At 60.7% G+C, this 23,242-nt stretch overlaps 1 protein-coding gene across 23 annotated transcripts in view; it reads left to right on the top strand.

Moving 5' to 3' along the window:
• The window catches only part of LOC137373062 (torsin-1A-interacting protein 2-like), a 57,176-nt gene that overhangs the window by 20,148 nt on the left and 13,786 nt on the right, over nucleotides 1–23,242 (top strand). For 10 of the 23 annotated variants that reach the window (XM_068037846.1, XM_068037850.1, XM_068037861.1 and 7 more), the window contains exons 3-17: nucleotides 451–555; nucleotides 1,294–1,398; nucleotides 2,338–2,442; nucleotides 5,795–5,899; nucleotides 7,314–7,418; nucleotides 8,220–8,324; nucleotides 11,612–11,716; nucleotides 12,810–12,914; nucleotides 14,273–14,377; nucleotides 15,749–15,853; nucleotides 16,951–17,055; nucleotides 18,414–18,518; nucleotides 19,890–19,994; nucleotides 21,092–21,196; nucleotides 22,555–22,659. In XM_068037846.1, the coding sequence (XP_067893947.1) occupies nucleotides 451–555; nucleotides 1,294–1,398; nucleotides 2,338–2,442; nucleotides 5,795–5,899; nucleotides 7,314–7,418; nucleotides 8,220–8,324; nucleotides 11,612–11,716; nucleotides 12,810–12,914; nucleotides 14,273–14,377; nucleotides 15,749–15,853; nucleotides 16,951–17,055; nucleotides 18,414–18,518; nucleotides 19,890–19,994; nucleotides 21,092–21,196; nucleotides 22,555–22,659 (1,575 nt within the window). The remainder of the gene's footprint in view (nucleotides 1–450; nucleotides 556–1,293; nucleotides 1,399–2,337; nucleotides 2,443–5,794; nucleotides 5,900–7,313; nucleotides 7,419–8,219; nucleotides 8,325–11,611; nucleotides 11,717–12,809; nucleotides 12,915–14,272; nucleotides 14,378–15,748; nucleotides 15,854–16,950; nucleotides 17,056–18,413; nucleotides 18,519–19,889; nucleotides 19,995–21,091; nucleotides 21,197–22,554; nucleotides 22,660–23,242) is intronic. The other 13 variants (XM_068037854.1, XM_068037858.1, XM_068037857.1 and 10 more) reach the window with 13 other exon arrangements.

The following is a 23,242-nucleotide window of genomic DNA, read 5'->3' as shown; positions in this document are numbered from 1 at the left end:
CCTGCTTCCGGCCCGCTTCACGCCGCCCTGATCCCGGCACGCTTCACGCCTCCCCTCCCCGCTCCCGGCCTGCTTCCCGCCGCCCCGCTGCACTCCCGGCCTGCTTCCCGCCGCCCCGCTGCGCTCCCGGCCTGCTTCCCGTTGCGCTCCCGGCCTGCTTCGTGCCGTCCCGCCCCGCTCCCGGCCTGCTTCACGCCACCCCGCCCCGTTCCCGCTCCCAGCCTGCTTCACGCCTCCGCTCTCCCGGCCTCTTTCAAACCGCCCCGCTTCACACCGCCCCGCTCCCGGCCTGCTTCACCCTGCTCACCTCTCCTCCCAGTCCTGTTCGACAGTATTCAGTCTTTCAGAAATACTATTTATTCCTGTGAGTTTTGGACATCTTATTGATCAACGACTGTATGTTTGGAATTAATACTGATTGTTTCTAACTGCATTTTCTGCTTCTCTCAGAACCCAGATCTGAAAAAATTAGAAGTGAGAACCTGGCAGGAAATGAGCAAGAATTGCCGAGCGCTAAGCGTGAAGAAGAGAGTCTACACCGTGAGGAAAATCAAGGTAAAAATGGAGAGAAGATGCAGATGAGGTTTTTGAGAAATATTCCCTGTGTTTGCCAGAGTGGATAGCTCACATGTCCATTTCTGCTTCAGGCAAAAGTACTCTGGTATGTTGCATACACTTTCTGTACCCACACCACATGCCGTGCGCTTTGGCCGGAAGAAGAATATGGGCAAACTTTAGTCTCAGACTTCTGTCAATCTCATTTGAAACTGAGGTTTGGGGAAGGTGGGAGCAAATCCTCACCACCTGTTCTCTGCCTCCCCACATTACCAAACAGATGATTACATTCTCGAATGAGAGAATGGTTACAGCACAAAAGGAAGCCATTTGGCCCATTCTGTCTATGCTGGCTCTCTGCAAGAGAAACTGAACTAGTCTTCTTCCCGCTGCGCTCCCGTCCTGCTTCTCGCCGCCCCGCTCCCGGCCTACTTCCTGCCCTCCCGGCCTGCTTCACGCCACCCCGCCCCGTTCCCGCTCCCAGCCTGCTTCACGCCTCCGCTCTCCCGGCCTCTTTCAAACCGCCCCGCTTCACACCTCCTGCTGCCTGCTTCACACCGCCCCGCTCCCAGCCTGCTTCACCCTGCTCTCCTCTCCTCCCAGCCCTGTTCGACAGTATTCAGTGTTTTTGAGAAGTACTTTTTATTCCTGTGAGTTTTGGACATCTTTTTGATAAACGACTGTATGTTTGGAATTAATACTGATTGTTTCTAACCGCATTTCTTCTGCTTCTCTCAGAACCCAGACCTGAAAAACTGAGAAGTGAGTACCTGGCAGGAAATGAGCAAGAATTGCCGAGCGCTAAACGTGAAGAAGAGAGTCTACACAGTGAGGAAAATCAAGGTAAAAATGGAGAGAAGATGCAGACGAGGTTTTTGAGAAATATTCCCTGTGTTTGCCAGAGTGGATAGCTCACATGTCCATCTCTGCTTCAGGAAAAAGTACTCTGGTATGTTGCATACACTTTCTGTACCCACACCACATGCCGTGCGCTTTGGCCGGTAGAAGAATATGGGCAAACTTTAGTCTCAGACTTCTGTCAATCTCATTTGAAACTGAGGTTTGGGGAAGGTGGGAGCAAGTCCTCACCTCCTGTTCTCTGCCTCCCCACATTACCAAACAGATGATCACATTCTAGAATGAGAGAATGGTTACAGCACAAAAGGAAGCCATTTGGCCCACCCTACCTGTGCTGGCTCTCTGCAAGAGAAACTGAACTATTCTTCTTCCCGCTGAGCTCCCGGCCTGCTTCACGCCTTCCCGCTCTGCTCCTGGTCTGCTTCACGCTTCCCCGCTCCCGGCCTGCTTCACGCCTCCCCACTCCGCTCCCGGCCTGCTTCACGCCTTCCCGCTCTGCTCCTGGTCTGCTTCACGCTTCCCCGCTCCCGGCCTGCTTCACGCCTCCCCACTCCGCTCCCGGCCTGCTTCACGCCTCCCCACTCCGCTCCCGGCCTGCTTCACGCCTTCCCGCTTTGCTCCCGGCCTACTTTACGCCTTCCCGCTCTGCTCCCGGCCTGCTTCATGCCTCCCCGCTCCCAACCTGCTTCACGCCGCCCCCCTACGCTCCCGGCCCACTTCCCGCCGCCCTGATCCCGGCTTGCTTTACGCCTCCCCTCCCCGCCGCCTTCACACTGCTCACCTCTCCTCCCAGCCCTGTTCGACAGTATTCAGTCTTTCAGAAGTACTTTCTATTCCTTTGAGTTTTGGACATCTTATTGATAAACGACTGTATGTTTGGAATTAATACTGATTGTTTCTAACTGCATTTTCTGCTTCTCTCAGAACCCAGATCTGAAAAAATTAGAAGTGAGAACCTGGCAGGAAATGAGCAAGAATTGCCGAGCGCTAAGCGTGAAGAAGAGAGTCTACACCGTGAGGAAAATCAAGGTAAAAATGGAGAGAAGATGCAGATGAGGTTTTTGAGAAATATTCCCTGTGTTTGCCAGAGTGGACAGCTCACATGTCCATTTCTGCTTCAGGCAAAAGTACTCTGGTATGTTGCATACACTTTCTGTACCCACACCACATGCCGTGCGCTTTGGCCGGTAGAAGAATATGGGCAAACTTTAGTCTCAGACTTCTGTCAATCTCATTTGAAACTGAGGATTGGGGAAGGTGGGAGCAAGTCCTCACCTCCTGTTCTCTGCCTCCTCACATTACCAAACAGATGATTACATTCTAGAATGAGAGAATGGTTACAGCACAAAAGGAAGCCATTTGGCCCACCCTACCTGTGCTGGCTCTCTGCAAGAGAAACTGAACTATTCTTCTTCCCGCTGTGCTGCCGGCCTGCTTCACCCCGTCCCGCTCCCGGCCTCCTTCACACCATCCCGCCCTGCTCCTGGCCTACGACCCGACGTCCTGTCCCGCTTCCCGCTGCCCCACTGCGCCCCCAACCTGCATCCCACCGCCACGCTGCGCTCCTGGCCTGCTTTCCGTCGCCCCGACCCGCTGCGCTCCCGGGCTGCATCACTCCGCCCCGTTCCGCTCCAGGCGTGCTTCACGCCGTCCCGCTCTGCTCCCGGCCTGCTACCCGACGTCCTGTCCTGCTCCCGGCCTGCTTCCAGCGGCCCCGCTGCGCTCCTGGCCTGCTTCCCAACACCCTACTGCGCCCCTGGCCTGCATCCCACTGCCATGCTGCGCTCCCGGCCTGCTTCCCGTCACGTTCCCAGCCTGCTTCCCGACACGCTCCAGGCCTGCTTCCCGCCGCCCCGCTGCGCTCCCGGCCTGCTTCCCACCGCCATGCTGCGCTCCCGGCCTGCTTCCCGCCGCCCCGCTGCGTTCCCGGCCTGCTTCCTGTCGCCCCGATCTGCTGTGCTCCCGGCCTGCTTCACGCCGCCCCGTTCCGCTCCAGGCCTGCTTCACGCCGTCTCGCTCTGCTCCCGGCTTGCTCCCCGATGTCCCGTCCCGCTCCCCGCCGCCCCACTGCGCTCCCGGCCTGCTTTCCAACGCCACACTGCACCCCAGCCTGCTTCCCGCCGCCCCACTGCGCTCCCGGCCTGCTTTTCAACGCCCCACTGCACCCCGGCCTGCATCCCGCCGCCACGCTACGCTCCCGGCCTGCTTCCTGTCACGCTCCCGGCCTGCTTCCCGACGCGCACCCGCCGCCCCACTGCGCTCCCGGCCTGCTTCACGCCGCCCCGTTCCGCTCCTGGCCTGCTTCACGACGCCCCGCTGCGCTCCCGGCCTGCATCCCGCTGCACTCGCAGCCTGCTTCCCGCCGCCCCGCTTTCTTCCCGCTGCAATCCCGGCCTGCTTCCCGCCGCCCTGCTGCGCTCCCAGCCTTCTTCCCGCTGCACTCCCGGCCTGCTTCACGCCCTCGCTCACCCGGCCTGCTTCCCGCTGCACTCGCAGCCAGCTTCACGCCGCCCCGCTGCGCTCCCGTCCGACTTCCCGCTGCACTCCCAGCCTTCTTCCCGCCGCGCTCCCGGCCTGCTTCCCGACGCGCTCCCGCCGCCCCACTGCGCTCCCGGCCTGCTTCACGCCGCTCCGTTCCGCTCCAGGCCTGCTTCACGCCGTCTCACTCTGCTCCCAGCCTGCTACCTGATGTCCCGTCCCGCTCCTGGCCTGCTTCACGCCGCCCCGTTCCGCTCCTGGCCTGCTTCACGCCGCCCCGTTCCGCTCCTGGCCTGCTTCACGACGCCCCGCTGCGCTCCCGGCCTGCATCCCGCTGCACTCGCAGCCTGCTTCCCGCCGCCCCGCTTTCTTCCCGCTGCAATCCCGGCCTGCTTCCCGCCGCCCTGCTGCGCTCCCAGCCTTCTTCCCGCTGCACTCCCGGCCTGCTTCACGCCCTCGCTCACCCGGCCTGCTTCCCGCTGCACTCGCAGCCAGCTTCACGCCGCCCCGCTGCGCTCCCGTCCGCCTTCCCGCTGCACTCCCAGCCTTCTTCCCGCCGTGCTCCCGGCCTGCTTCACGCTGCCCCGCTGCGCTGCCGGCCTGTTTCACCCCGCCCCGCTCCCGGCCTCCTTCACACCATCCCGCCCTGCTCCCGGCCTGCTTCACGTTGCCCCGCCCCGCTCCCGACCTGCTTCACGTTGCCCCGCCCCGCTCCCGACCTGCTTCACACCGCCCCGCTCCCGACCTGCTTCACGTCACCCTGCCCCGCTCCCGACCTGCTTCACACCGCCCCGCTCCCGACCTGCTTCACACCGCCCCGCTCCCAGCCTGCTTCACACCGCCCCGCTCCCAGCCTGCTTCACACCACCCCGCTCCCGACCTGCTTCACACCGCCCCGCTCCCGACCTGCTTCACACCGCCCCGCTCCCAGCCTGCTTCACACCACCCCGCTCCCGACCTGCTTCACACCGCCCCGCTCCCGACCTGCTTCACACCGCCCCGCTCCCGACCTGCTTCACACCGCCCCGCTCCCAGCCTGCTTCACATCGCCCCGCTCCCAGCCTGCTTCACACCGCCCCACTCCCGACCTGCTTCATACCGCCCCGCTCCCAGCCTGCTTCACATCGCCCCGCTCCCAGCCTTCTTCACATCGCCCCGCTCCCAGCCTTCTTCACATCGCCCCGCTCCCAGCCTGCTTCACACCGCCCCACTCCCGACCTGCTTCATACCGCCCCGCTCCCAGCCTGCTTCACATCGCCCCGCTCCCAGCCTTCTTCACATCGCCCCGCTCCCAGCCTTCTTCACATCGCCCCGCTCCCAGCCTGCTTCACATCGCCCCGCTCCCAGCCTTCTTCACATCGCCCCGCTCCCAGCCTTCTTCACATCGCCCCGCTCCCGACCTGCTTCACACCGCCCCGCTCCCGACCTGCTTCACACCGCCCCGCTCCCGACCTGCTTCACACCGCCCCGCTCCCGGCCTGCTTCCCGCTGCCCCGTTGGGCTCCCGGTGTACCTCCCACCTCCCTGCCCCGCTCCCGGCCTGCTTCACACCGCCCCGCTCCCGGCCTGCTTCCCGCTGCCCCGTTGGGCTCCCGGTGTACCTCCCACCTCCCCGCAGCGCTCCCGGCCTGCTTCACACCGCCCTGCTCCTGGCCTGCTTCACGCCGCCCTGCTACGCTCCCGGCCCGCTTCCCGCCGCCCTGGTCCCGGCTCGCTTTACGCCTCCCCTCCCCGCTCCCAGCCTTCTTCACACTGCTCACCTCTCCTCCCAGCCCTGTTCGACAGTATTCAGTCTTTCAGAAATACTATTTATTCCTGTGAGTTTTGGACATCTTATTGATAAACGACTGTATGTTTGGAATTAATACTGATTATTTCTAACTGCATTTTCTGCTTCTCTCAGAACCCAGAGCTGAAAAAATTAGAAGTGAGAACCTGGCAGGAAATGAGCAAGAATTGCCGAGCGCTAAGCGTGAAGAAGAGAGTCTACACCGTGAGGAAAATCAAGGTAAAAATGGAGAGAAGATGCAGATGAGGTTTTTGAGAAATATTCCCTGTGTTTGCCAGAGTGGACAGCTCACATGTCCATTTCTGCTTCAGGCAAAAGTACTCTGGTATGTTGCATACACTTTCTGTACCCACACCACATGCCGTGCGCTTTGGCCAGTAGAAGAATATGGGCAAACTTTAGTCTCAGACTTCTGTCAATCTCATTTGAAACTGAGGTTTGGGGAAGGTGGGAGCAAGTCCTCACCTCCTGTTCTCTGCCTCCCCACATTACCAAACAGATGATTACATTCTAGAATGAGAGAATGGTTACAGCACAAAAGGAAGCCATTTGGCCCATTCTGTCTGTGCTGGCTCTCTGCAAGAGAAACTGAACTATTCTTCTTCCCGCTGAGCTCCCGGCCTGCTACACGCTGCCCCGCTGCGCTGCCGGCCTGCTTCACCCCGTCCCGCTCCCGGCCTCCTTCACACCATCCCGCCCTGCTCCTGGCCTACTACCCGACGTCCTGTCCCGCTTCCCGCTGCCCCACTGCGCCCCCGGCCTACATCCCACCGCCACGCTGCGCTCCCGGCCTGCTTCCCGGCGCGCTCCCGGACTGCTTCCCGCCGCGCCGCTGCGCTCCCGGCCTGCTTCCCGTCGCCCCGATCCACTGCGTTCCCGGCCTGCTTTACGTCGCCCCGTTCCGCTCCAGGCCTGCTTCACGCCGTCTCGCTCTGCCCCCGGCCTGCTCCCCGATGTTCCGTCCCGCTCCCGGCCTGCTTCACGCCGCCCTGCTCCTGGCCTGCTTCGCGCCTTCCCGCTCTGCTCTCGGCATACTTCACGCCTTCCCGCTCTGCTCCCGGCCTACTTCACGCCTTCCCGCTCTGCTCCCGGCCTGCTTCATGCCTTCCCGCTCTGCTCCCGGCCTACTTCACGCCTTCCCGCTCTGCTCCCGGCCTGCTTCACACCGCCCCGCTGCCAGCCTGCTTCACACCGCCCCGCTCCCAGCCTGCTTCACATCGCCCCGCTCCCGGCCTGCTTCCCGCTGCCCCGTTGGGCTCCCGGTGTACCTCCCACCTATACGCAGCGTTCCCGGCCTGCTTCACACCGCCCTGCTCCTGGCCTGCTTCACGCTGCCCTGCTCCGATCCTGGCCTACTTCACGCCTTCCCACTCTGCTCCCAGCCTGCTTCACGCCGCCCCCCCTACGCTCCCGGCCCGCTTCCCGCCGCCCTGATCCCGGCTCGCTTTACGCCTCCCCTCCCTTCTCCCAGCCTTCTTCACACTGCTCACCTCTCCTCCCAGCCCTGTTCGACAGTATTCAGTCTTTCAGAAATACTATTTATTCCTGTGAGTTTTGGACATCTTATTGATAAACGACTGTATGTTTGGAATTAATACTGATTGTTTCTAACTGCATTTTCTGCTTCTCTCAGAACCCAGATCTGAAAAAATTAGAAGTGAGAACCTGGCAGGAAATGAGCAAGAATTGCCGAGCGCTAAGCGTGAAGAAGAGAGTCTACACCGTGAGGAAAATCAAGGTAAAAATGGAGAGAAGATGCAGATGAGGTTTTTGAGAAATATTCCCTGTGTTTGCCAGAGTGGACAGCTCACATGTCCATTTCTGCTTCAGGCAAAAGTACTCTGGTATGTTGCATACACTTTCTGTACCCACACCACATGCCGTGCGCTTTGGCCGGTAGAAGAATATGGGCAAACTTTAGTCTCAGACTTCTGTCAATCTCATTTGAAACTGAGGATTGGGGAAGGTGGGAGCAAGTCCTCACCTCCTGTTCTCTGCCTCCCCACATTACCAAACAGATGATTACATTCTAGAATGAGAGAATGGTTACAGCACAAAAGGAAGTCATTTGGCCCATTCTGTCTGTGCTGGCTCTCTGCAAGAGAAACTGAACTATTCTTCTTCCCGCTGAGCTCCCGGCCTGCTTCACGCCTCCCCGCTCTGCTCCCGGCCTGCTTCACGCCTTCCCGCTCTGCTCCCGGCCTACTTTACGCCTTCCCGCTCTGCTCCCGGCCTACTTCACACCTTCCCGCTCTGCTCCCGGCCTGCTTCATGCCTCCCCGCTCCCAACCTGCTTCACGCCGCCCCCCTACGCTCCCAGCCCACTTCCCGCCGCCCTGATCCCGGCTCGCTTTACGCCTCCCCTCCCCGCTCCCAGCCTTCTTCACACTGCTCACCTCTCCTCCCAGCCCTGTTCGACAGTATTCAGTCTTTCAGAAATACTTTTTATTCCTGTGAGTTTTGGACATCTTTTTGATAAACGACTGTATGTTTGGAATTAATACTGATTGTTTCTAACTGCATTTTCTGCTTCTCTCAGAACCCAGATCTGAAAAAATTAGAAGTGAGAACCTGGCAGGAAATGAGCAAGAATTGTCGAGCGCTAAGCGTGAAGAAGAGAGTCTACACTGTGAGGAAAATCAAGGTAAAAATGGAGAGAAGATGCAGATGAGGTTTTTGAGAAATATTCCCTGTGTTTGCCAGAGTGGATAGCTCACATGTCCATTTCTGCTTCAGGCAAAAGTACTCTGGTATGTTGCATACACTTTCTGTACCCACACCACATGCCGTGCACTTTGGCCGGTAGAAGAATATGGGCAAACTTTTCTCTCAGACTTCTGTCAATCTCATTTGAAACTGAGGTTTGGGGAAGGTGGGAGCAAGTCCTCACCTCCTGTTCTCTGCCTCCCCACATTACCAAACAGATGATCACATTCTAGAATGAGAGAATGATTACAGCACAAAAGGAAGCCATTTGGCCCACCCTACCTGTGCTGGCTCTCTGCAGGAGAAACTCTTCTTCCCGCTGCGCTCCCGGCCGGCTTCATGTTGCCCCGTTGCGCCCCCGGCCTGCATCCCTCCGCCCCGCTGCGTCCCCGGCCTGCATCCCGCCACCACGCCTCGCTCCCGGCCTGCTTCCCGACATGCTGCCGGCCTGCTTCCCGCTGCCCCGCTGCCCTCCCGGCCTGCTTCCCGACGCGCTCCCGGCCTGCTTCCCTCTGCCCCGCTGCGCTCCTGGCCTCCTTTCCGTCGCCCCGACCCGATGCGCTCCCGGGCTGCTTCACTCCGCCCCGTTCCGCTCCAGGCGTGCTTCACGCCGTTCCGCTCTGCTCCCGGCCTGCTACCCGACGTCCTGTCCCGCTCCCGGCCTGCTTCCAGCGGCCCCGCTGCGCTCCCGGCCTGCTTTCCGTCACGCTCCCGGCCTGCTTCCCGACACGCTCCCGGCCTGCTTCCCGCCGCCCCGCTGCGCTCCCGGCCTGCTTCCCAACACCCCACTGCGCCCCCGGCCTGCATCCCACCGCCATGCTGCGCTCCCGGCCTGCTTCCCGCCGCCCCGCTGCGTTCCCGGCCTGCTTCCTGTCGCCCCGTTCCGCTCCAGGCCTGCTTCACGCCGTCTCGCTCTGCTCCCGGCCTGCTACCCGACGTCCCGTCCCGCTCCCGGCCTGCTTCTGGCCGCCCCACTGCACCCCCGGCCTGCATCCCACTGCCACGCTGCGCTCCCGGCCTGCTTCCTGTCACGCTCCCGGCCTGCTTCCCGACGCGCTTCCGCCACCCCACTGCGCTCCCGGCCTGCATCCCGCTGCACTTGCAGCCTGCTTCCCGCCGCCCCGCTTTCTTCCCGCTGCAGTCCCGGCCTGCTTCCCGCCGCCCCGCTGCGCTCCCAGCCTTTTTCCCGCTGCACTCCCGGCCTGCTTCACGCCCTCGCTCACCCGGCCTGCTTCCCGCTGCACTCGCAGCCAGCTTCACGCCGCCCCGCTGCGCTCCCGGCCGCCTTCCCGCTGCACTCCCGGCCAGCTTCCTGCCGCCCCGCTGTACTCCCAGCCTTCTTCCCGCCGCCCAGCTGTGCTCCCGGCCTGATTCACGCTGCACCACTGCGCTCCCGGCCTGCTTCACCACGCCCCGCTCCCGGCCTCCTTCACACCATCCCGGCCTGCTTCACGTTGCCCCGCCCCGCTCCCAGCCCACGTTACGCCTCCCAGCTCCCGACCAGCTTCACGTCGCCCTGCCCCGCTCCCGAACTGCTTCACACCGCCCCGCTCCCAGCTTGCTTCACACCGCCCCGCTCCCAGCTTGCTTCATACCGCCCCGCTCCCGACCTGCTTCACACCGCGCCGCTCCCGAACTGCTTCACATCGCCCCGCTCCCAGCCTGCTTCACACCGCCCCGCTCCCGACCTGCTTCACACCGCCCCGCTCCCGAACTGCTTCACGTCGCCCTGCCCTGCTCCCAGCCTGCTTCACATCGCCCCGCTCCCGACCTGCTTCACACCGCCCCGCTCCCAGCCTGCTTCACACCGCCCCGCTCCCGGCCTGCTTCACACCGCCCCGCTCCCGGCCTGCTTCACACCGCCCCGCTCCCGGCCTGCTTCACACCGCCCCGCTCCCGGCCTGCTTCACACCGCCCCGCTCCCGGCCTGCTTCACACCGCCCCGCTCCCGGCCTGCTTCACACCGCCCCGCTCCCGGCCTGCTTCACACCGCCCCGCTCCCGGCCTGCTTCACACCGCCCCGCTCCCGGCCTGCTTCACACCGCCCCGCTCCCGGCCTGCTTCACACCGCCCCGCTCCCGGCCTGCTTCACACCGCCCCGCTCCCGGCCTGCTTCACACCGCCCCGCTCCCGGCCTGCATCACATCGCCCCGCTCCTGGCCTGCTTCCCGCTGCCCCGTTGGGCTCCCGGTGTACCTCCCACCTCCCCGCAGCGCTCCCGGCCTGCTTCACACCGCCCTGCTCCTGGCCTGCTTCACGCTGCCCCGCTGCGCTGCCGGTCTGCTTCACCCCGCCCCGCTCCCGGCCTCCTTCACACCATCCCGCCCTGCTCCTGGCCTACTACCCGACGTCCTGTCCCGCTTCCCGCTGCCCCACTGCGCCCCCGGCCTGCATCCCACCGCCACGCTGCGCTCCCGGCCTGCTTCCCGACGCGCTCCCGGCCTGCTTCCCGCCGCACCGCTGCGCTCCCGGCCTGCTTCCCGTCGCCCCGATCCGCTGCGTTCCCGGCCTGCTTTACGTCGCTCCGTTCCGCTCCAGGCCTGCTTCACGCCGTCTCGCTCTGCTCTCGGCCTGCTTCCCGATGTTCCGTCCCGCTCCCGGCCTGCTTCACGCCGCCCTGCTCCTGGCCTGCTTCACGCCTTCCCGCTCTGCTCCCGGCCTGCTTCACGCCTTCCCGCTCTGCTCCCGGCCTACTTCACGCCTTCCCGCTCTGCTCCCGGCCTGCTTCACACCGCCCCGCTGCCAGCCTGCTTCACACCGCCCCGCTGCCAGCCTGCTTCACACCGCCCCGCTGCCAGCCTGCTTCACATCGCCCCGCTCCCGGCCTGCTTCCCGCTGCCCCGCTGGGCTCCCGGTGTACCTCCCACCTCCCCGCAGCGCTCCCGGCCTGCTTCACACCGCCCTGCTCCTGGCTTGCTTCACGCCGCCCTGCTCCGATCCCGGCCTACTTCACGCCTTCCCGCTCTGCTCCCAGCCTGCTTCACGCCGCCCCCCCTACGCTCCCGGCCCGCTTCCCGCCGCCCTGATCCCGGCTCGCTTTACTTCTCCCCTCCCCGCTCCCAGCCTTCTTCACACTGCTCACCTCTCCTCCCAGCCCTGTTCGACAGTATTCAGTCTTTCAGAAATACTATTTATTCCTGTGAGTTTTGGACATCTTATTGATAAACGACTGTATGTTTGGAATTAATACTGATTGTTTCTCACTGCATTTTCTGCTTCTCTCAGAACCCAGATCTGAAAAAATTAGAAGTGAGAACCTGGCAGGAAATGAGCAAGAATTGCCGAGCGCTAAGCGTGAAGAAGAGAGTCTACACCGTGAGGAAAATCAAGGTAAAAATGGAGAGAAGATGCAGATGAGGTTTTTGAGAAATATTCCCTGTGTTTGCCAGAGTGGACAGCTCACATGTCCATTTCTGCTTCAGGCAAAAGTACTCTGGTATGTTGCATACACTTTCTGTACCCACACCACATGCCGTGCGCTTTGGCCGGTAGAAGAATATGGGCAAACTTTAGTCTCAGACTTCTGTCAATCTCATTTGAAACTGAGGATTGGGGAAGGTGGGAGCAAGTCCTCACCTCCTGTTCTCTGCCTCCTCACATTACCAAACAGATGATTACATTCTAGAATGAGAGAATGGTTACAGCACAAAAGGAAGCCATTTGGCCCACCCTACCTGTGCTGGGTCTCTGCAAGAGAAACTGAACTATTCTTCTTCCCGCTGTGCTGCCGGCCTGCTTCACGCTGCCCCGCTGCGCTGCCGGCCTGCTTCACCCTGCCCCGCTCCAGGCCTGCTTCACACCATCCCGCCCTGCTCCTGGCCTACTACCCGACGTCCTTTCCCGCTGCCCCACTGCGCTCCCGGCCTGCATCCCAACGCCCCAGTGCGCCCCAGGCCTGCATCCCACCACCGCGCTGCGCTCCCGGCCTGCTTCCCGACGCGCTCCCGGCCTGCTTCCCGCCGCGCCGCTGCGCTCCTGGCCTGCTTCCCGTCGCCCTGATCCGCTGCGTTCCCGGCCTGCTTTACATCGCCCCGTTCCGCTGCAGGCCTGCTTCACATCGTCTCGCTCTGCTCCCGGCCTGCTCCCCGACGTCCCTTCCCGCTCCCGGCCTGCTTCACGCTGCCTCGTCCCGCTCCCGGCCTGCTTCACGCCGCCCCGTTCCGCTCCAGGCCTGCTTCACGCCGCCCCCCCTACGCTCCCGGCCCGCTTCCCGCCGCCCTGATCCCGGCTTGCTTTACGCCTCCCCTCCCCGCTCCCAGCCTTCTTCACACTGCTCACCTCTCCTCCCAGCCCTGTTCGACAGTATTCAGTCTTTCAGAAATACTATTTATTCCTGTGAGTTTTGGACATCTTTTTGATAAACGACTGTATGTTTGGAATTAATACTGATTGTTTCTAACCGCATTTCTTCTGCTTCTCTCAGAACCCAGAGCTGAAAAAATTAGAAGTGAGAACCTGGCAGGAAATGAGCAAGAATTGCCGAGCGCTAAGCGTGAAGAAGAGAGTCTACACCGTGAGGAAAATCAAGGTAAAAATGGAGAGAAGATGCAGATGAGGTTTTTGAGAAATATTCCCTGTGTTTGCCAGAGTGGACAGCTCACATGTCCATTTCTGCTTCAGGCAAAAGTACTCTGGTATGTTGCATACACTTTCTGTACCCACACCACATGCCGTGCGCTTTGGCCGGTAGAAGAATATGGGCAAACTTTAGTCTCAGACTTCTGTCAATCTCATTTGACACTGAGGTTTGGGGAAGGTGGGAGCAAATCCTCACCACCTGTTCTCTGCCTCCCCACATTACCAAACAGATGATCACATTCCAGAATGAGAGAATGGTTACAGCACAAAAGGAAGCCATTTGGCCCACCCTACCTGTGCTGGGTTTCTGCAAGAGAAACGGAACTATTCTTCTTCCCGCTGAGCTCCCGGCCTGCTTCACGCTACCCCGCTGCGCTGCCGGTCTGCTTCACCCCGTCCCGCTCCCGGCCTCCTTCACACCATCCCGCCCTGCTCCTGGCCTACTACCCGACGTCCTGTCCCGCTTCCCGCTGCCCCACTGCGCCCCCGGCCTGCATCCCACCGCCACGTTGCGCTCCCGGCCTGCTTCCTGACGCGCTCCCGGACTGCTTCCCGCCGCGCCGCTGCGCTCCCGGCCTGCTTCCCGTCGCCCCGATCCGCTGCGTTCCCGGCCTGCTTTACGTCGCCCCCTTCCGCTCCAGGCCTGCTTCACGCCGTCTCGCTCTGCTCCCAGCCTGCTCCCCGATGTTCCGTCCCGCTCCCGGCCTGCTTCACACCTTTCCGCTCTGCTCCCGGCCTACTTCACGCCTTCCCGCTCTGCTCCCGGCCTGCTTCATGCCTTCCCGCTCTGCTCCCGGCCTACTTCACGCCTTCCCGCTCTGCTCCCGGCCTGCTTCACACCGCCCCGCTGCCAGCCTGCTTCACACCGCCCCGCTCCCAGCCTGCTTCACATCGCCCCGCTCCCGGCCTACTTCCCGCTGCCCCGTTGGGCTCCCGGTGTACCTCCCACCTATACGCAGCGCTCCCGGCCTGTTTCACACCGCCCTGCTCCTGGCCTGCTTCACGCCGCCCTGCTCCGATCCCGGCCTACTTCACGCCTTCCCGCTCTGCTCCCAGCCTGCTTCACGCCGCCCCCCCCTACGCTCCCAGCCCGTTTCTCGCCGCCCTGATCCCGGCTCGCTTTACGTCTCCCCTCCCCGCTCCCAGCCTTCTTCACACTGCTCACCTCTCCTCCCAGCCCTGTTCGACAGTATTCAGTCTTTCAGAAATACTATTTATTCCTGTGAGTTTTGGACATCTTATTGATAAACGACTGTATGTTTGGAATTAATACTGATTGTTTCTAACTGCATTTTCTGCTTCTCTCAGAACCCAGATCTGAAAAAATTAGAAGTGAGAACCTGGCAGGAAATGAGCAAGAATTGCCGAGCGCTAAGCGTGAAGAAGAGAGTCTACACCGTGAGGAAAATCAAGGTAAAAATGGAGAGAAGATGCAGACGAGGTTTTTGAGAAATATTCCCTGTGTTTGCCAGAGTGGACAGCTCACATGTCCATTTCTGCTTCAGGAAAAAGTACTCTGGTATGTTGCATACACTTTCTGTACCCACACCACATGCCGTGCGCTTTGGCCAGTAGAAGAATATGGGCAAACTTTAGTCTCAGACTTCTGTCAATCTCATTTGAAACTGAGGTTTGGGGAAGGTGGGAGCAAGTCCTCACCTCCTGTTCTCTGCCTCCCCACATTACCAAACAGATGATTACATTCTAGAATGAGAGAATGGTTACAGCACAAAAGGAAGCCCTTTGGCCCACCCTACCTGTGCTGGCTCTCTGCAAGAGAAACTGAACTATTCTTCTTCCCGCTGAGCTCCCGGCCTGCTTCCCGTCGCCCCGCTGCGCTGCCGGACTGCTTCACCTTGCCCGCTCCCGGCCTCCTTCACACCATCCCGCCCTGCTCCAGGCCTACGACCCGACGTCCTGTCCCGCAGCCCCACTGCGCTCCCGGTCTGCGTCCCAACGCCCCACTGTGCCCCCGGTCTGCATCCCACCGCCACGCTGCGCTCCCGGCCTGCTTCCCGACGCGTTCCCGGCCTGCTTCCCGCCACGCCGCTATGCTCCCGGGGTGCTTCCCGTCGCCCCAATCCGCTGCGTCCCTGGCCTGCTTCACGTCGCCCCGTTCCGCTCCAGGCCTGCTACACGCCGTCTCGCTCTGCTCCCGGCCTGCTCCCCGACGTCCGGTCCCACTCCCGGCCTGCTTCACGCCGCCCTGTCCCGCTCCCGGCCTGCTTCACGCCGTCTCGCTCTGCTCCCGGCCTGCTCCCCGATGTTCCGTCCCGCTCCCGGCCTGCTTCACGCCGCCCTGCTCCCGGCCTGCTTCATGCCGCCCCGCTCCCGTCCTGCTTCTCGCCGCCCTGCCTCGCTCCCGGCCAGCTTCACGCCACCCCGCCCCACTCCCGGCCTACTTCACGCCGTCCTGATCCACTCCGCTCCCGGCCTGCTTCCCGCCGCCCCGTCCCGCTCCCGGCCTGCTTCCCGCCGCCCCGTCCCGCTCCCGGCCTGCTTCCCGCCGCCCCGCCCTGCTCCCGGCCTGCTTCACGCCACCCCGCCCCGTTCCCGCTCCCAGCCTGCTTCACGCCTCCGCTCTCCCAGCCTCTTTCAAACCGCCCCGCTTCACACCTCCTGCTCCACCCTGCTCACCTCTCCTCCCAGTCCTGTTCGACACTATTCAGCGTTTTTTAGAAGTACTTTTTATTCCTGTGAGTTTTGGACATCTTTTTGATAAACGACTGTATGTTTGGAATTAATACTGATTGTTTCTAACCGCATTTCTTCTGCTTCTCTCAGAACCCAGACCTGAAAAACTGAGAAGTGAGTACCTGGCAGGAAATGAGCAAGAATTGCCGAGCGCTAAACGTGAAGAAGAGAGTCTACACAGTGAGGAAAATCAAGGTAAAAATGGAAAGAAGATGCAGACGAGGTTTTTGAGAAATATTCCCTGTGTTTGCCAGAGTGGATAGCTCACATGTCCATTTCTGCTTCAGGAAAAAGTACTCTGGTATGTTGCATACACTTTCTGTACCCACACCACATGCCGTGCGCTTTGGCCGGTAGAAGAATATGGGCAAACTTTAGTCTCAGACTTCTGTCAATCTCATTTGAAACTGAGGATTGGGGAAGGTGGGAGCAAGTCCTCACCTCCTGTTCTCTGCCTCCCCACATTACCAAACAGATGATCACATTCTAGAATGAGAGAATGGTTACAGCACAAAAGGAAGCCATTTGGCCCATTCTGTCTGTGCTGGCTCTCTGCAAGAGAAACTGAACTATTCTTCTTCCCGCTGCGCTGCCGGCCTGCTTCACCCCGCCCCGCTCCCGGCCTCCTTCACACCATCCCGCCCTGCTCCTGGCCTACTACCTGACGTCCTGTCCCGCTGCGCTCCCGGCCTGCGTCCCAACGCCCCACTGCACCCTGGCCTGCATCCCACCGCCACGCTGCGCTCCCGGCCTGCATCCCGACACGCTCCCGGCCTGCTTCCCGCCGCGCCGATCCTCTGCGTTCCCGGCCTGCTTCACGTCGCCACGTCCCACTCCCGGCCTGCTTCACGCCTTCCCGCTCTGCTCCCGGCCTGCTCCCCGATGTTCCGTCCCGCTCCCGGCCTGCTTCACGCTGCCCTGCTTCTGGCCTCCTTCACGCCTTCCCGCTCTGCTCCCAGCCTACTTCACGCCTTCCCGCTCTGCTCCTGGTCTGCTTCACGCTTCCCCGCTCCCGGCCTGCTTCACGCCTTCCCGCTCCCAACCTGCTTCACGCCGCCCCCCTACTCTCCCGGCCCACTTCCCGCCGCCCTGATCCCGGCTCGCTTTACGCCTCCCCTCCCCGCTCCCAGCCTTCTTCACACAGCTCACCTCTCCTCCCAGCCCTGTTCGACAGTATTCAGTCTTTCAGAAGTACTTTCCATTCCTGTGAGTTTTGGACATCTTATTGATAAACGACTGTATGTTTGGAATTAATACTGATTGTTTCTAACTGCATTTTCTGCTTCTCTCAGAACCCAGATCTGAAAAAATTAGAAGTGAGAACCTGGCAGGAAATGAGCAAGAATTGCCGAGCGCTAAGCGTGAAGAAGAGAGTCTACACCGTGAGGAAAATCAAGGTAAAAATGGAGAGAAGATGCAGACGAGGTTTTTGAGAAATATTCCCTGTGTTTGCCAGAGTGGACAGCTCACATGTCCATTTCTGCTTCAGGCAAAAGTACTCTGGTACGTTGCATACACTTTCTGTACCCACACCACATGCCGTGCGCTTTGGCCGGTAGAAGAATATGGGCAAACTTTAGTCTCAGACTTCTGTCAATCTCATTTGACACTGAGGTTTGGGGAAGGTGGGAGCAAATCCTCACCACCTGTTCTCTGCCTCCCCACATTACCAAACAGATGATCACATTCCAGAATGAGAGAATGGTTACAGCACAAAAGGAAGCCATTTGGCCCACCCTACCTGTGCTGGGTTTCTGCAAGAGAAACGGAACTATTCTTCTTCCCGCTGAGCTCCCGGCCTGCTTCACGCTACCCCGCTGCGCTGCCGGTCTGCTTCACCCCGTCCCGCTCCCGGCCTCCTTCACACCATCCCGCCCTGCTCCTGGCCTACTACCCGACGTCCTGTCCCGCTTCCCGCTGCCCCACTGCGCCCCCGGCCTGCATCCCACCGCCACGTTGCGCTCCCGGCCTGCTTCCTGACGCGCTCCCGGACTGCTTCCCGCCGCGCCGCTGCGCTCCCGGCCTGCTTCCCGTCGCCCCGATCCGCTGCGTTCCCGGCCTGCTTTACGTCGCCCCCTTCCGCTCCAGGCCTGCTTCACGCCGTCTCGCTCTGCTCCCGGCCTGCTCCCCGATGTTCCGTCCCGCTCCCGGCCTGCTTCACACCTTTCCGCTCTGCTCCCGGCCTACTTCACGCCTTCCCGCTCTGCTCCCGGCCTGCTTCATGCCTTCCCGCTCTGCTCCCGGCCTACTTCACGCCTTCCCGCTCTGCTCCCGGCCTGCTTCACACCGCCCCGCTGCCAGCCTGCTTCACACCGCCCCGCTCCCAGCCTGCTTCACATCGCCCCGCTCCCGGCCTGCTTCCCGCTGCCCCGTTGGGCTCCCGGTGTACCTCCCACCTATACGCAGCGCTCCCGGCCTGTTTCACACCGCCCTGCTCCTGGCCTGCTTCACGCCGCCCTGCTCCGATCCCGGCCTACTTCACGCCTTCCCGCTCTGCTCCCAGCCTGCTTCACGCCGCCCCCCCCTACGCTCCCAGCCCGTTTCCCACCGCCCTGATCCCGGCTCGCTTTACGTCTCCCCTCCCCGCTCCCAGCCTTCTTCACACTGCTCACCTCTCCTCCCAGCCCTGTTCGACAGTATTCAGTCTTTCAGAAATACTATTTATTCCTGTGAGTTTTGGACATCTTATTGATAAACGACTGTATGTTTGGAATTAATACTGATTGTTTCTAACTGCATTTTCTGCTTCTCTCAGAACCCAGATCTGAAAAAATTAGAAGTGAGAACCTGGCAGGAAATGAGCAAGAATTGCCGAGCGCTAAGCGTGAAGAAGAGAGTCTACACCGTGAGGAAAATCAAGGTAAAAATGGAGAGAAGATGCAGACGAGGTTTTTGAGAAATATTCCCTGTGTTTGCCAGAGTGGACAGCTCACATGTCCATTTCTGCTTCAGGAAAAAGTACTCTGGTATGTTGCATACACTTTCTGTACCCACACCACATGCCGTGCGCTTTGGCCAGTAGAAGAATATGGGCAAACTTTAGTCTCAGACTTCTGTCAATCTCATTTGAAACTGAGGTTTGGGGAAGGTGGGAGCAAGTCCTCACCTCCTGTTCTCTGCCTCCCCACATTACCAAACAGATGATTACATTCTAGAATGAGAGAATGGTTACAGCACAAAAGGAAGCCCTTTGGCCCACCCTACCTGTGCTGGCTCTCTGCAAGAGAAACTGAACTATTCTTCTTCCCGCTGAGCTCCCGGCCTGCTTCCCGTCGCCCCGCTGCGCTGCCGGACTGCTTCACCTTGCCCGCTCCCGGCCTCCTTCACACCATCCCGCCCTGCTCCAGGCCTACGACCCGACGTCCTGTCCCGCAGCCCCACTGCGCTCCCGGTCTGCGTCCCAACGCCCCACTGTGCCCCCGGTCTGCATCCCACCGCCACGCTGCACTCCCGGCCTGCTTCCCGACGCGTTCCCGGCCTGCTTCCCGCCACGCCGCTATGCTCCCGGGGTGCTTCCCGTCGCCCCAATCCGCTGCGTCCCTGGCCTGCTTCACGTCGCCCCGTTCCGCTCCAGGCCTGCTACACGCCGTCTCGCTCTGCTCCCGGCCTGCTCCCCGACGTCCGGTCCCACTCCCGGCCTGCTTCACGCCGCCCTGTCCCGCTCCCGGCCTGCTTCACGCCGTCTCGCTCTGCTCCCGGCCTGCTCCCCGATGTTCCGTCCCGCTCCCGGCCTGCTTCACGCCGCCCTGCTCCCGGCCTGCTTCATGCCGCCCCGCTCCCGTCCTGCTTCTCGCCGCCCTGCCTCGCTCCCGGCCAGCTTCACGCCGCCCCGCCCCACTCCCGGCCTACTTCACGCCGTCCTGATCCACTCCGCTCCCGGCCTGCTTCCCGCCGCCCCGTCCCGCTCCCGGCCTGCTTCCCGCCGCCCCGTCCCGCTCCCGGCCTGCTTCCCGCCGCCCCGCCCTGCTCCCGGCCTGCTTCACGCCACCCCGCCCCGTTCCCGCTCCCAGCCTGCTTCACGCCTCCGCTCTCCCAGCCTCTTTCAAACCGCCCCGCTTCACACCTCCTGCTCCACCCTGCTCACCTCTCCTCCCAGTCCTGTTCGACACTATTCAGCGTTTTTTAGAAGTACTTTTTATTCCTGTGAGTTTTGGACATCTTTTTGATAAACGACTGTATGTTTGGAATTAATACTGATTGTTTCTAACCGCATTTCTTCTGCTTCTCTCAGAACCCAGACCTGAAAAACTGAGAAGTGAGTACCTGGCAGGAAATGAGCAAGAATTGCCGAGCGCTAAACGTGAAGAAGAGAGTCTACACAGTGAGGAAAATCAAGGTAAAAATGGAAAGAAGATGCAGACGAGGTTTTTGAGAAATATTCCCTGTGTTTGCCAGAGTGGATAGCTCACATGTCCATTTCTGCTTCAGGAAAAAGTACTCTGGTATGTTGCATACACTTTCTGTACCCACACCACATGCCGTGCGCTTTGGCCGGTAGAAGAATATGGGCAAACTTTAGTCTCAGACTTCTGTCAATCTCATTTGAAACTGAGGATTGGGGAAGGTGGGAGCAAGTCCTCACCTCCTGTTCTCTGCCTCCCCACATTACCAAACAGATGATCACATTCTAGAATGAGAGAATGGTTACAGCACAAAAGGAAGCCATTTGGCCCATTCTGTCTGTGCTGGCTCTCTGCAAGAGAAACTGAACTATTCTTCTTCCCGCTGCGCTGCCGGCCTGCTTCACCCCGCCCCGCTCCCGGCCTCCTTCACACCATCCCGCCCTGCTCCTGGCCTACTACCTGACGTCCTGTCCCGCTGCGCTCCCGGCCTGCGTCCCAACGCCCCACTGCACCCTGGCCTGCATCCCACCGCCACGCTGCGCTCCCGGCCTGCATCCCGACACGCTCCCGGCCTGCTTCCCGCCGCGCCGATCCTCTGCGTTCCCGGCCTGCTTCACGTCGCCACGTCCCACTCCCGGCCTGCTTCACGCCTTCCCGCTCTGCTCCCGGCCTGCTCCCCGATGTTCCGTCCCGCTCCCGGCCTGCTTCACGCTGCCCTGCTTCTGGCCTCCTTCACGCCTTCCCGCTCTGCTCCCAGCCTACTTCACGCCTTCCCGCTCTGCTCCTGGTCTGCTTCACGCTTCCCCGCTCCCGGCCTGCTTCACGCCTTCCCGCTCCCAACCTGCTTCACGCCGCCCCCCTACTCTCCCGGCCCACTTCCCGCCGCCCTGATCCCGGCTCGCTTTACGCCTCCCCTCCCCGCTCCCAGCCTTCTTCACACAGCTCACCTCTCCTCCCAGCCCTGTTCGACAGTATTCAGTCTTTCAGAAGTACTTTCCATTCCTGTGAGTTTTGGACATCTTATTGATAAACGACTGTATGTTTGGAATTAATACTGATTGTTTCTAACTGCATTTTCTGCTTCTCTCAGAACCCAGATCTGAAAAAATTAGAAGTGAGAACCTGGCAGGAAATGAGCAAGAATTGCCGAGCGCTAAGCGTGAAGAAGAGAGTCTACACCGTGAGGAAAATCAAGGTAAAAATGGAGAGAAGATGCAGACGAGGTTTTTGAGAAATATTCCCTGTGTTTGCCAGAGTGGACAGCTCACATGTCCATTTCTGCTTCAGGCAAAAGTACTCTGGTACGTTGCATACACTTTCTGTACCCACACCACATGCCGTGCGCTTTGGCCGGTAGAAGAATATGGGCAAACTTTAGTCTCAGACTTCTGTCAATCTCATTTGACACTGAGGTTTGGGGAAGGTGGGAGCAAATCCTCACCACCTGTTCTCTGCCTCCCCACATTACCAAACAGATGATCACATTCCAGAATGAGAGAATGGTTACAGCACAAAAGGAAGCCATTTGGCCCACCCTACCTGTGCTGGGTTTCTGCAAGAGAAACGGAACTATTCTTCTTCCCGCTGAGCTCCCGGCCTGCTTCACGCTACCCCGCTGCGCTGCCGGTCTGCTTCACCCCGTCCCGCTCCCGGCCTCCTTCACACCATCCCGCCCTGCTCCTGGCCTACTACCCGACGTCCTGTCCCGCTTCCCGCTGCCCCACTGCGCCCCCGGCCTGCATCCCACCGCCACGTTGCGCTCCCGGCCTGCTTCCTGACGCGCTCCCGGACTGCTTCCCGCCGCGCCGCTGCGCTCCCGGCCTGCTTCCCGTCGCCCCGATCCGCTGCGTTCCCGGCCTGCTTTACGTCGCCCCCTTCCGCTCCAGGCCTGCTTCACGCCGTCTCGCTCTGCTCCCGGCCTGCTCCCCGATGTTCCGTCCCGCTCCCGGCCTGCTTCACACCTTTCCGCTCTGCTCCCGGCCTACTTCACGCCTTCCCGCTCTGCTCCCGGCCTGCTTCATGCCTTCCCGCTCTGCTCCCGGCCTACTTCACGCCTTCCCGCTCTGCTCCCGGCCTGCTTCACACCGCCCCGCTGCCAGCCTGCTTCACACTGCCCCGCTCCCAGCCTGCTTCACATCGCCCCGCTCCCGGCCTGCTTCCCGCTGCCCCGTTGGGCTCCCGGTGTACCTCCCACCTATACGCAGCGCTCCCGGCCTGTTTCACACCGCCCTGCTCCTGGCCTGCTTCACGCCGCCCTGCTCCGATCCCGGCCTACTTCACGCCTTCCCGCTCTGCTCCCAGCCTGCTTCACGCCGCCCCCCCCTACGCTCCCAGCCCGTTTCCCACCGCCCTGATCCCGGCTCGCTTTACGTCTCCCCTCCCCGCTCCCAGCCTTCTTCACACTGCTCACCTCTCCTCCCAGCCCTGTTCGACAGTATTCAGTCTTTCAGAAATACTATTTATTCCTGTGAGTTTTGGACATCTTATTGATAAACGACTGTATGTTTGGAATTAATACTGATTGTTTCTAACTGCATTTTCTGCTTCTCTCAGAACCCAGATCTGAAAAAATTAGAAGTGAGAACCTGGCAGGAAATGAGCAAGAATTGCCGAGCGCTAAGCGTGAAGAAGAGAGTCTACACCGTGAGGAAAATCAAGGTAAAAATGGAGAGAAGATGCAGACGAGGTTTTTGAGAAATATTCCCTGTGTTTGCCAGAGTGGACAGCTCACATGTCCATTTCTGCTTCAGGAAAAAGTACTCTGGTATGTTGCATACACTTTCTGTACCCACACCACATGCCGTGCGCTTTGGCCAGTAGAAGAATATGGGCAAACTTTAGTCTCAGACTTCTGTCAATCTCATTTGAAACTGAGGTTTGGGGAAGGTGGGAGCAAGTCCTCACCTCCTGTTCTCTGCCTCCCCACATTACCAAACAGATGATTACATTCTAGAATGAGAGAATGGTTACAGCACAAAAGGAAGCCCTTTGGCCCACCCTACCTGTGCTGGCTCTCTGCAAGAGAAACTGAACTATTCTTCTTCCCGCTGAGCTCCCGGCCTGCTTCCCGTCGCCCCGCTGCGCTGCCGGACTGCTTCACCTTGCCCGCTCCCGGCCTCCTTCACACCATCCCGCCCTGCTCCAGGCCTACGACCCGACGTCCTGTCCCGCAGCCCCACTGCGCTCCCGGTCTGCGTCCCAACGCCCCACTGTGCCCCCGGTCTGCATCCCACCGCCACGC

Source organism: Heterodontus francisci, chromosome 8 (assembly GCF_036365525.1).
Source record: "Heterodontus francisci isolate sHetFra1 chromosome 8, sHetFra1.hap1, whole genome shotgun sequence".
Classification (NCBI taxonomy): domain Eukaryota; kingdom Metazoa; phylum Chordata; class Chondrichthyes; order Heterodontiformes; family Heterodontidae; genus Heterodontus; species Heterodontus francisci.
The sequence above is the reverse complement of the archived record's forward strand: the minus strand, read 5'-3'. Positions and strand labels throughout refer to the sequence as shown.